Raw genomic sequence first — 13,640 nt, forward strand, 5'->3', positions numbered from 1 at the left:
GTCAGGATTAAGAAGTCAGTACATGTAAAGTGCTTTACAACAGTACCAAGCATCAGGAAGTATTACAGAAGTGTGAAATTTATACCTTGCACTGAGCAGGAGACTAAGTCGCCTGATTCCTATTACTCACCGTCCTGCCTCTTTATTTGGCATCACTTCCGTGCACAGTATATGCAGTGTACAGTGTAACCTGCAAGTAGTAGAGAATTGTTTCTTTTTCCCCACTTCTCACAGCTAAGCTATGTACAAATAATCACATTAAAATTCATATTCCTTTCTGGCTAATACCCATTTATTACTTTCACATGTATTTCCTGGGCCTTCAGGATGGGAAAACCACTAGGAAAGTACAATATGTTTAGGACGTTGAAAAGCTGGCAGAAGACGTGAGACTCAATGAGCTGGCTTTCCCCAGGGCAGTTTCCACCCCGTTGGCATGAGGGATCTAATCAAGGCCCTGCTAGCTCATGCAAAGAGCTCTTTTTATACAAAGCAGAAAAGAAGGCTCCCTGCCCCTGAGCAAATATGGCCTTGCCCAGGCTGGATCTCAGTCCCCACTTGTCCCTTGGCCAGGAGCCCATGTGTACACTCAGTTCCACTGACTAGGACTGCTGAGGTACCATTTAATAAGTCTTTTCCTCATCAGGCAGATGATTCCAGAACGCTGAGCAAGGGTTAATGCAGGTTTCATGAAAGTCTAAATGACAGCCAGAAAAAAAATTTACCATCTGGAAGAATGTCTTCTTGCCACCGAAATTAGCCTGAGAAAATTAATACCTCCCCCCTCCCAAAATGTTACCTTTTTTTGGAATGATAAAAAGTTGCTTAATGTCTGACAAACAAATTCAAGTTCATAAAGAAACTTCCTTGAATTTAATAGAGATGCTAAAAATGTTCTTTGGCTTTTTTTTATAGTTTCTTTTTACAAAGTTCTGTACATAAAAATAAATACACAGGAACAACCTCGTCAAGTGTCCACATCAACAGTCCGCGCTGGTGAGCTCACTGACCGTTGACAAGGAAGACGTCACTCAGCACAATGAGTTCCAGAGACTGTCCAGCCAGCAGGGACATCTAACTTGAAGAATCATCACCAGACCTCTTTAATCAAGACCGTTCATCACCCAGAGGCCTTTATCTACCAACTAGCAACTACCTACGAGATCAATGAACGCAGTCACTGGCTTTAGTGAAGTGTGACCACTGCCACTACTGCTAGTGGTGATGTCTATAAAATCTCACACTGACATCGACCATTGAAGATGCAGGTGGAGTAAAGAAGAGAAAAAAGCCACCCTCCCCTTAACGCACACCGTGAAAAGCGTGTGTAAGGCAACCGAACTGAGGGCTATGGGTTCCTCTTGCTAAGGTCAAAAGCGACACTGACAAGATTCTTGGCCTCGTCTACCACAGGGTACGGGCCTCTGCAGGAGCAGGCTCCGCCTTCTGCCCCAGACAAAGGACTGTCACCACCTCCCTGCAAAGGCTTTCTGTCAAATTTTCGCTTCAGGATGACTGATGAAGTAGAAGGCCCAGGAATGTCTTCTTCTGGAGGCTTTCTCACATCTGCTTTGTAACCTTGTCTTTCTTGCATGCTTTTTTACATTTCAATCTTCCATCTCTTTTTTCTGTTCTTCAGGCTATCAGAGTTTTTCCTTATACTTTTCAACTTGTGCATTCAATACCGCTTGCATTTTCAAAGGGGCAGCCGCTAAAGCCTCTTGTCATTTAAAATTTGTTTAATGTTTATTTATTTACTTGGAGAGAGAGCTAGCGTGAGTCAGGGAGGGGCAGAGAGAGAGAGATAGGGAGAGAGATCCTCCCAAAGAAGCTCCACGCTATCAGCATAAAGCCCAACACGGGGCTTGATCTCACGGACTACAAGATCATGACCTGAGCTGAAATTAAGAGTCAGACGCTTAACTGACTGAGGCATCCAGGCATCCCAAGCCTTGTCATTCAAACACAACATCAGGCTGGGGCGCCTGGGTGGCTCAGTTAGTTAAGCATTCAACTACAGCTCAGGTCATGATCTCATGGTTTATGTGTTCGAGCCCCAAGTCAGGCTCTGTGCTGACAGCTCAGAGCCTGGAGCCTGCTTCGGACTCTGTGTCTCCCTTTCTCTCTGCCCCTCCCCCTCCTCTTACTCTGTCTGTCTGTCTGTCTGTCTCTCTCTCTCTCTCTCTCTCTCTCTCAAAAATACATAAAATATTTTTAAAAATTTTTACTAAATAAATAAAAACAACATCAGGTCCCATGGCAGCCACAGCCCAGTCCAGATGCCTCTGCCTCCAGGCCCTCATCTGGATGGAAAGCTTCTGAAACACCACATAGAAAAAGCTGCAGCTGAAGACGATGTCCTAGCCAGAGGAGCTTGCAGGGAGCCCATCATGACGTGCAGGAAGCACACCCCCTCTATCTCCAGGGTCGGCTGCAAGGACAGCTGCTGCTCATCCAACTCCACAGCCACTCTCCCTACAAAATGTTTCTTAAACTGATACAAAAATGTGTCCCTACACAAATAAATAATATCTAAACTAGTCATTATTACATTATAAAACAACACTTATTCTGTAAAAGTCTCTTTGCCTGTGGATTATTTAGCATGCCAAATGTGTTCAGTATATAATACGCTGTACATTCCATTATTAACAGAATTTTTTACAAACAAAAAAATATTTTTCAACATTTATTTATTGTTGAGAGAGAGAGCATGAGTGGGGGAGGGACAGAGAGAGAGGGAGACACAGCATCCGAAGCAGGCTCTGGGCTCTGAGCTGTCAGCACAGAGCCCAATGTAGGGCTCAAACTCACAAGCCGTAAGATCATGACCTGAGTCAAAGCCGACGCTTTACCAACTGAGACACCTAGATGCCCCTACTCTAGCACCATTTTCAATTTGTTTTGCTCCTTCCTTGGAACCAACTAATTTTTCAATAAGCATTGTTTGTTTGTTTGTTTGTTTGTTTGTTATGGGTGTGGTGTTTAGAAACCAAGATCTGGGTATGAGGTGCCATTTAGTAAATGCTCATTGTGACTAGTGTATCATTGTTTCTAGACCCCTGCAGTGGACAGAGCTAGAAACTTAATAAACTCCAAGTAAGAAAAACTCAAAGAGATTCACACCAAGAAACATTATAATCAAACTGTCAAAAGACAAAAAGAGGGCGTCTGGGTGGCTCAGTTGGTTATGCGTCTGACTTGGGCTCAGGACATGATCTCATGGTTTGTGAGTTCAAGCCCTGCATTGGGCTCTACACTGACAGTTCAGAGCCTGCTTCAGATTCTCTGTCTTCCTCTCTCTCTCTGCCCCTTCACTATGCACACATCTCTCTCTCTCTCTCTCAAAAATAAATAAACATTTTTTTTTAAAAAGACAAAAAGAGAATCTTGAAAGCAGCAAAAGAGAAACATCCTATCAATAAGATTAACAGCCTATTTTTCATCTGAAACCTTGGAAGCCAGAAGGTGTTGAGACAAAATATTTAAAATGTAGAAAGGAAAACAGAATTATGTACCTGGTAAATTATTCTTCAAATGAGGGAGAAATGAGAACATTCCCAAATAAACACAAGCTGAAGGAGTATGTTGCTAGTAGACCTGCTCATTGAAGGTTAAAAGGCAAGAGAACCTAAAGGAGTCTTTCAGCTGAGACGAAAGAACACTAGACAATAACTCAAAGCTGTACAAAGAAATAAAAACACCAGTGCAGATAACTACATAGGTAAATACAAAAGCCAGCATTATTGGATTTTTGGTTTGTCCCATAGGATTTTCAACAGAAATGCATAGAACAACAGTGATATATTTATGTCAGTGGGCGACAATGTATAAAGATCTAACATGTGGGGTGGCTGTGTGGCTTAGTGAGTTAAGCATCAGATCCCTGATGTCAGCTCAGGTCATAATTTCACATTCAGTTCGTGAGATCAAGCCCCACATCCGGTGTGCTGACAGTGCAAAGCCCGCTTGGGATTCTCTCTCTCCCTCTCGCTCTCTGCACCTCCCCCATGTATGCACTTGCTCCCTGTCTCTCTCTCTCGCTCTCTCTCTCTATATATATCAAAATAAACTTTTTTTTAAGAAAGATCTAATTTGTGGGGCACCTGGGTGGCTCAGTTGGTTAAGCATCCGACTTCAGCTCAGGTCATGATCTCGCGGTTTGTAAGTTTGAGCCCCATGTCAGGCTCTGTGCTCAGAGTCTGGAGCTTGCTTCAGATTCTGTGTCTCCCTCTCTCTCTGCCCCTTCCTTACTCATACTCTGTCTTTCTCAAATATAAATAAACATTTTAAAAAAAAAGATCTAATTTGTGACAGTAACATAAAGAGGGGGAATAGACCTGTATAGAAGCAGAACTTTAAATACCACTGATGCTAAGTTGATGGAACTCAAACTGAACTGTCATAAATTTAGGATGTTAGTTATAATCCCCAGAGTAATCAGTATGAAAATAACCAAAAAATATTCAGAAAAGTAAATGAGGAAGAAATCAAAATGGGTCATTGGAAAAAGAAATTAAACACAAAAGAAGGTAGCAATGGAGGAATTGAGGAACCAAAAGGATAAAAGACATATAGGAAGCAAATAACAAATGGTAAAATAAGGCCACTTTAAATGTAAATGGATTAGATTTATAAATTATCACTTATCAGTAATCTTTATCACTTATCAGTAATCCTTATCAGTAATCACTTTAAATGTAAATAGATTAAACTTCTAACTTAAAAGGCAAAGATGTGCAGGATGGATTTAAAAAAAAAATGATACAGATCTACAAGAGATTCATTTTAGACCCAAAGACACAAATAAATTGAAAGCAAAAGGACAGAAAAACATATTCCATGTAAATAGTAACCTAAAAAGAGTTGGGGTGGTTATACTAATATCAGACAAAATAAACTTTAAGTTAAAAATTGTTATAAAAGATAAAGACAGACATTACACAGTGAGAAAAGGGACAATCCTTCAAGAAGATATAACAATTTAAATGTATATATTCCAAGAAAAAAGCCTCAGATATACATGAAGCAAAAATTGAGGGACCTGAAGGGAGAAATAGTTCCATAATATTAGTTGGAGACCTCAGTGCTCCATTTCAATGATGAGTAGTTTCTCAAAAACTTAAATATAAATTTACTATGTGATCTAGCAATTCCACTCCTAGGAATCTACCCAAGCAAACTGAAAAGATATGTCCACACAAAAATTCATTTGTGAATGCTCATGGCAGCATTACCTATAGTAGCCCAAACCTGAAAACAATCCAAATGTCCTTTATTTGGATAAAGAAAATGAGGTATAGCTATACAATGGAATATTATTTTCTGCAACAAAAAGAAACAAACTACTAAATCATACAACAATATTAATGAACTTCAAAATCATTATGCCAAGTGAAAGAAGTCAGACACAAAAGACTACATGTTGTGGGGCGCCTGGGTGGCTCAGTCGGTTAAGCGTCTGACTTCAGCTCAGGTCATGATGTCACAGTTTGTGGGTTCGAGCCCTGTGTCGGGCTCTGTGCTGACAGCCAACCTGGAGCCTGCTTCAGACTCTCTGTCTCCCTCTCTCTCTGACTCTCCCCTGCTCATGCTGTCTCTCTCACTCTCTCTCTCAGAAATAAAAAACATTAAAAAAAAAAAAAAGACTACATGTTGTATAATTTCATTTATATGAAATTTCTAGAAATGGGAAATTTTTAGAAACAAAAATAATACTAGTGGAGATAAATGCAGAAATGGAAAGCATTGACACAAGAGAACTTTTGGGGCTGATGGAAGTGTTCTAAAAGTGGATTCCAGTGATAGCTGCACAACTCTATGAATTTATTAAAAAATATTTAATTCACAGTTATAATGGATGCATGTTATAGTTGCTTAAATTATGCTTCAGTAGGGGTGCGTGGGTGGCTCAGTCAGTTGAGTGTCCAACTTTGGCTCAGGGCATGACCTCACGGCTTGTGGGTTCAAGCTCTGGGTCAGGCTCTGTGCTGACAACTAGCTCAGAGCCTGGAACCTGCTTCAGATTCTGTGTCTCCCTCTCTCTCTCTCTGACCCTCGCATGCTCACGCTGTCTCTCTCTCTCAGAAATCAATTTTTTAAAAACTTAAAAAATTATGCTTCAGTGAAGCTGTTAAAAATGAATCCTACTTCAATCTAGTTTGGGTAAAAATATGAAGAAAATGTGTGGTTTTCACATTCATGTGTGCACTGAAGATGTAAAATTGCACACAGCTAACTTTCAGTAATGGGTTCAGTACAGTTTTCTCACAAGTCCTTTCCTTTACCTATGACTATATACTTTTTTTTCTCAGATTAAATGATCCACATTGTCAATGCATGGGTAATTCATAGCATGAAGTAAAATCTTGCAATTCAAGGACTAAACATCCCCACTTCCAACTATTTACCTTCAACAACCCTGAAAGTCCATGAGTTCCAGTAATCTGTGATTTGTTGAGGAAAAAATTTTTCAATGTTTATTTTATTTTTGAGAGAGAGACAGTTTATGAACAGGGGAGGAACAGAGAGAGTGGAAGACACAATCTGAAGCAGGCTCCAGGCTCTGAGCTGTCAGCACAGACCCAATGCAAGGCTCAAACCCCCAATGCAAGGCTCAAACCCACAAACCATGAGATCATAACCTGAGCCGAAGTCAGATTCTCAACTGACTGAGCCACCCAGGCACTCCTGCTGGGGAAAAAATTTAAATTGCTGACATTCTGGTGTGTGGAACCATGTTCCTTTGCTGGTGAGTGAACGTGGTTCTCCAAAGAAAAACATGGATGTCCTCTCCAAATGATTTGTGCATAAACCTTCATTGCTAAAATTTAGCTAATATCCATCAACACACAACTGTTAGGAAAATCATTTTTTTAAAGGATTATTCATCTTTAAATTGCTGACTATAGTCATTTGTCTGAAGTTTCAAAATAACTCTTACCCCTATGAATTGTTACAAATGTATCAATGGACTAGTAAATGTCTTAGATTTCTCAGCCCTTGCTCAAGACTTTCCTATCAGTTTCACAACGGAAAAGGCTCTTGTTGAGGCTAACAAATGGTTTCTCTTTCACAATAGTTCTATAAACAGCCTTAGTGAAAATGAGTTTCCTGTTTATGACCATTATTAGTCCAAGTTACACAAACACACAACCTAGCCTGCTTTGGGCCTAGCGTTCCTGCTCTTGGCTGTAACTGACCGGTGTGTGCTAGCTTCTAGATAGAAGTTCCTGAGCATAAATTATAATGTAATGAAGGAACATACAAAAGATGTGTTAAACTGTCAGTGTGCAAAACCAGCATCATATAATTGGTAAATAGGTTCATTTCATTCCTGTGAGTGTAGTGTTAATGCCAAACTAAACCAAACACAAGGTTATATTTTCAATGCAGCCTTCCACTAACATTTGACCATTATCTCTAGCAGATATCAGTAAATAATAATGTGTTTTGATTCCATAGGTACGTAAACATGTAAAATTGAAGCATAAAGTATGACAGATTTTGGTGGGAGTTCCTTCTCAGCAGAACAGAATTAATTCGTGCATTTTTCTTGTAATTCTTTACAAACATCTTTACCACCTTTAGCTTCATTCCATCATCCTCTGCTTCAATATTTTCTGAGCACATACACTGTACCAGCCTTTGTGCTAAGCATTGGATACAGCTGTGAATCACACAGAAAAAAATCCCTGAATCACAGAGCTCTCAAACACCAAAAACTTAATGTCTGAGCAGTAACAAGTATATAAAATCTTATTTAATGAATTTGAAGTCTGGAGAAACCATAGCAAATATTTTTCACACAACAAACAAAAATTTCAGGCTTTTAAAAAGCTCTACCTTTTGACACATGCTACCATTCAAGTATCAGAATAATTATTATAGAATCAGGACCATAAGCCCAGGTTGTATCCAAAGACGTAGCTTTTATTCATTTTTTACATTTTTTGCAAGATCTTTCTGCCTGAAATTCTAAACCCTGGCTGGCCCTAAAGATTTATTTTTAGAAAGTTCAAAGAAACACAACTTGTTAAGTCTTCTCCATTTCCCATCTTGAGCTGTACATAAATAGATCCAAGATCATCACCATTCAGGTACAACAGTCTCTCTTCCTTTCTTCTACTCGCATCCCATCACCCCTCAGTTTTCTGAAAGGCAGGGTCTCCACCAAGTGCTGCCAACACTGGGCTAGAGTGAGCGTCTAACAGCCCAGCTTTTCTAACTCCCCTTTCCTGTCTTCTCCGTCCTCATTAGGTAAGAACCTCTTACATGAGCAATCAGTGAGATCTCCTCAAGCCCCCAACTGTGAAAGCAGAAAGCACTATTCAGCAGAAGCTTGTGCTCACTCCTTATTTTTAGGGAAGAGTAAGGCATAACGCCAGATGGCATTATTTTTCCACTGGCTATAGCCTGGCCTAGGAATGCAGTCTGCTGAACAACCTCAGAGAAGCCACTTCCTACTCTATCTAGGACTGTGAACCAAGGTTTAAGGACCAAGTCAACTCAACCAGACCAGAAAGTAGGACTTTTCTGGACCTCCAAAAGGTACTATCAACCTATGAGCACTCAAAAAAAAAAAAAAAAAAAATACCCATTGAGGAGGGGAATGAAGATCATCCATTCCTAGGCAAATCTAGGGGAAAGGAGACAACTGAAAATTTCTTTGATGCCTTTCCTCTCCTATTTGTTCTTTCCATAATTAGGGCCATTCTCTCCAAAGTAGGATGTGCCAGGCAATCCAATGGGATGCTAGGAGGGGATATTAAAACTTGTTTATTCATGGGGCGCCTGGGTGGCTTAGTCGGTTAAGCGTCCGACTTTCGCTTAGGTCATGATCTCGCGGTTCGTGGGTTCGAGCCCCACGTCGGGCTCTGTGCTGACTGCCAGCTCAGAGCCTGGAGCCAATTTCGGAGTCTGTATCTCCCCCTCTCTCTCTGACCCTCCCCTGCTCACACTGTCTCTCTCTCTCTCCTAGAAATAAATAAAAAAATTAAAAAAAAAAAAACTTGTTTATTTAACTTAAAAGTGAAGAAATTCAGTTTTACTAATATTTAATGTGCTTAGGGCACATTATTTAAGGCTTAGGGCCTTTACCCTGTCCTCAAGTCAGCTGGTCACAATGGTCCTGAGTGTCTCTCTGTCCAAGGGAAGAGGAGGAGCGGCTCCAGCAGGCTATCATCTGACCATGACACATCGACACTTACATGTGCCTGGTTAAGTGGACATGTGGATTCTATTCTTCTGAAGAGCAGAATAGTTCCAACCTTGAACTACAAGGAGGAGTAATAATGAAATTGTTTTCATGACACAGATTCACCGGTTCGCTCATGGTAAACCACTTAAAAGATTGACATTTAAAGATGGGTAACACGTTTTTTTCCACAAAAATTTCTAATTTGCTTATTCTGGAATGACAAAGGCTGCCAGTAATGCACTACCTGATAGATATTTACAAAAAAAAGAGGTACTCACCGAGGTAAAGCTGCTGTTTTAACAATGCATGAAAAGGTAAATACTGTTCTAAAAAAAATAGGCTTTTTTTATGTTATTTTTTTATGTTTATTTATTTTTGAGAGCGAAGAGAGGATAGGCTGAGAAAGAGGGAGACACAGAATCCAAAGTGGGCTCCAGGCTCTAAGCTGTCAGCACAGAGTCCTATGTGGGGCTCAAACTCATGAACCGGGAGATCATGACCTGAGCTGAAGTTGGAGGCTTAACCGACTGAGTCACCCAAGTGCCCCAAGAAATATACACTTTGAAAAGAGTGTTTTGGAAATGTTTCATTTTTGGCTGCTGAAAAGACAGAATTGTGTTACTCTAAAAGTTCTCAGTATTTGCACATTTTAAAAACATGGACACAGAATTTTGTAATATATTTTAATATTAAAAGAAAGACTTGCAGTGAGTTCTGAGTCTATTTTTTAAACCATTAAAACACAATACCATCCTACCAGGAAGTACCGAATGCCATTTGAAAAGCAAACATTGACTGGCCAAGTGTCTACTTTAAAAAATTTTTAGAATAACCGAAGGATGGGGCAGAAACATGAGTACCATGATTTAATGAATTCAGGCAGTATCAGATCTGTGGAGTTACACAGAATCCCACACTCAGAAAGGCCCTTCACTTAATTTAATGCTCCGCTATCACCATTTGAAATTCATAATTTTTGGACAAGGTTTTTACATTTTCATTTTGACCTGGACTCTGTGAACTACGTAGCTGACTCTGGAACTCAGTGGTCAATGCAGAACTTCTCCACGAATCTACTTTTTTTTTTTTTTTGAGGTATCTTTCCAGCTACGACAATCACTAATTTCAAGCATTAGTGTAAAACCAACCTTGAATTGCTGGATCATAAGTGATAAACTCAATTTGTCAAAATCAATTATATAAATAATTAAATCTGTAAATTTATAAATAGCTCTACACAATTGCAAACTAAGTATTTAGAGAAAACAAAATTACTTAGCGCTGTTAATAAAATTAAAAGTATTTTCATCAGTTATTTTAATTTTTATTTTACAGTGCATACAATATATTAATAAAGCAATACATGCACAAAATTTGTGACTGCATGTTCAACAATTTGCTACATATGGAAATGCACAACCAAGAGTTGGTTTCTAAAACTCTGACCTAGATTCTCAATGACAATCTTTTGCTTTTGGAGACAAGCTCCAAAATTACTCCCTCTTCCGGCAACACTTTCCTACTCCTCAGCAGTATTTCCCAGTAGAAGGAGGGAGGCAATTATGAATTATGGCTCGGTGTAAAGTGAACTTGGAGTCAGTACTGGGTTCAAATCTCCCTGACCTGCTTGAAGACGCAGGAAGTTTCTCAACCTCTTCCCGGATCCAGTTCCCAGCGCTGTTGTGAGGGGCGTGTGTCAAGCCCTGGCACACGTCCAGATGCTGATTAAGCACCAGCAACACTATTATTCGCACCAGGTGTTCGCGCTAAGACTCTCTGATGGACCCTGAGCACTGCGTCCAAGGCTGCCCATTTCAAGTCTCACTCGCCCCAGCGACCCTGAATGGTGGCACTTCAGGCAGTGCGGCGAGGTGCATCTCTTCGGCGACATCGGAGTGATGCTACCAATATAACCCAAAAGTTCTCTCCAAATACACCACGGAAAGCCACTGCTACCAACTTCTCCGAATAAGGTCGGGGAGAAAGAAAGGCCTACGAGGCGCCCAGGGCACTCAAGGCCTGGCCCGGCGCTACCTGAGTGACGGGGGCAGACTGGGCGATAGTTCCGTACATTCTACGCACCCCGGAGCGCACTCGGGGACTTTCTGCTCAGCGCGCCCAAACTTAACCTCAGCCGTAACTCACCTCGCGCGCTCTGCCGGTGCCCGCCTCGGGCGGCGCGTGGGCGAGGCTGGTGCTCCCGCAGGTTCGCACCTCCGCACCGCGCCCACCTCCCGGGTCGCCCGCCCGCGCTGGGCCTGGGGGACCCCGTCCTGGTCCCGGCTCTCTAGCGCACGCGGGGGAAGGACCCCCTCCCTCCGCGTGGGGTAGTTGGGCAGAGCGGGGTGGGGGGCCCGCTCCCTGCCACCCCTCGCTCGCTCCCGGGACCTTACCTGGATGGTGTGGCCGCTGCCCGGAGCGGTGGGTCCCCCCACCAACTTGCAGTAGAGCTCCGGCCGCGGCCGCGCGCCGCCAGGCTCTCGCTCCCCGCAGGTGGCCGTGGCCCAAATCCTCGCCGCCTCCGCCAGATTGAAGTAGGGCGGGTGCAGGCTGAGCCGGGCCGCGGCCCGGGGTTCCCGAGAGGCGCTCACCGCCCGCAGCAGGGGGGGCGGCGGCGGCAACAGCAGCAGCAGCAGCAGCAGCAGAACTGGCCTCGATGCCCAGCCTGGAGCCCACGCAGCCGCCGCCATCCTGCAGCGCACGATCCTCCCGGGAAGAGCGAGCTCAGCCGCGGGTGTGGGCGGCGGCCGTCCGCGCCCCCGCCCCACGCGCCTGGAGCCGGAGGCGGCGTGGGGGCGGCTTCTCTGGTTTGGAACCCGCAACGGCTGGAGCCGGCACCCAGCGGAGCAGAAATGACAGCGCCTAACCTCGGGCCGGGAAACCAGGTCTCTGCGAACGCGCTGCGCGCTGCAAACTTCGCGGGCGGGGAGCGCAGAAGGCGTTCCCGGGCTCCCACCCGGCTGCGGCTGCGGCGGGGGCCGCCCCACCTTCCCACGCCCCGCGCAGAAATCAGAAAGTTTTCCTCTCCCGCTACGCGCGGTCACACACCAGAGAGGAAAGCCAGCTCTGGACCTCGGACAAGGGAGTAGGCTTGCAGCGAATTTGGGTGAGACATCAGAGCAAGCTGGCACTGCCTGCAGAACTTACATCAAAGACATTGTGGCTTCCCGGACAAGTCTCAATTGTCAAAAGACAAGTCCCGTCAATTCTCAAACACTGTGCGCCAACGATAGATGCGGCACTGCCGCCACGTACGGAGTCTGGGATCCAAGGAGCTCACCGGGAATTGGGAGTGGTGGAACGGACACACGTTTAAAAGAGAGCCAACAGCGCAGGTTGTAGTTTGCCAAGTTTGTGCAAAGACACTCTGGAGGAGATCTTTTAGATGCCTAATCTGCGAAATTTTACAGGTAAACCGAAGGATGTTGAGCGAATTACTGGAGCTGTCAAGCTGGCTTCGGAGCAGAGGCTACCCCCATCCCGAAACTGAGATTTGGTCTTGTATGCGGGATACCTCCCCGAACTCTTAAGCAATTCCGAGCGAGTGTCACTGCTGCTGGCCAGACTGATAGACGTGCCTCAGCGGAAGCAGGACTGGAGCTGTGAAGGAAGGAGAAGGGAAAAGGCCACGTGAGAACGTTCCCTGAGCAAAGATGGAGATAGGCATAACAGTGGTGCAGTTGAAAGGAAGAAAGAGAAACCACCAGCATATTTATTAAATACTGGGATACGTGCAAGGAAGAAGGCAGTGTACCGATTTAATCTGTTTGCTCTTCAAAAAATAAAAAGATAGGGAAAGAAATTTGGAGTGTAACACCAAAAGGAGAAGCCACAAAGATTGGTGCCTTGACATAAAAACTAAAAATTCCGTACATCCAAAAGCACCATAATGAAACAAAAATGGAAAACCAATGAGAGAAGAAAATGTACACCATAAAGGACATAGGATTAATAACTTTAATATACAAACTGCTTTCACAAAACAATTAGAAACAGTTCAATACTCAAGGATGAGAAACCTAATGTAATTAACAGGAAACAAACTTTTCATATGTTAATAAACACCTTTTGACCTTCCCGAGAATTGAAATGCAAACAAAGCACCAGTGAGATTCATCTTTCACCTACCAAACTAGCCAAGATATTTTTTAATAGTAAAACAGAGAATTAAGCAAATGAAGTGTCACAGCCTTGAAGTGAAAACCTTGTCACTCTTCAGGAGGGCAGTGTTTGCAGTGCTTAGCAAATGACTTCAATGTGCATATAGTTTGCCCTAACAACTCCACTTGTGGACATTTATATCCAGGAAAAAATTAAGGAAGTTTGCAAAGATTTATTTAGTGGCAAGTATGTATCAGAATTATTTTAGATGTGTTTGATTTTTTTTTAAGTTTAAAAGAACTTAATGCCTAATAGTGCAGAGCTGGTTAAATAAAAAATC

The 13,640-nt window shown here is 42.9% G+C and overlaps 1 protein-coding gene and 1 pseudogene across 1 annotated transcript in view; both read right to left on the minus strand.

Moving 5' to 3' along the window:
• Positions 1-11,889, minus strand: part of LAMA3 (laminin subunit alpha 3) — a 276,412-nt gene extending 264,523 nt beyond the window's left edge. The window contains exon 1 of the mRNA XM_039217713.1: positions 11,593-11,889. Within this exon, the coding sequence (XP_039073644.1) occupies positions 11,593-11,889 (297 nt within the window). The remainder of the gene's footprint in view (positions 1-11,592) is intronic.
• On the minus strand, positions 1,349-11,272 carry LOC120220716 (annotated as a pseudogene).
• Positions 11,890-13,640: the final 1,751 nt, after the last annotated feature.

The sequence above is a fragment of the Hyaena hyaena genome, unplaced genomic scaffold (assembly GCF_003009895.1).
Source record: "Hyaena hyaena isolate Hyena2069 unplaced genomic scaffold, ASM300989v1 scaffold_14, whole genome shotgun sequence".
In the NCBI taxonomy this organism is placed as follows: domain Eukaryota; kingdom Metazoa; phylum Chordata; class Mammalia; order Carnivora; family Hyaenidae; genus Hyaena; species Hyaena hyaena.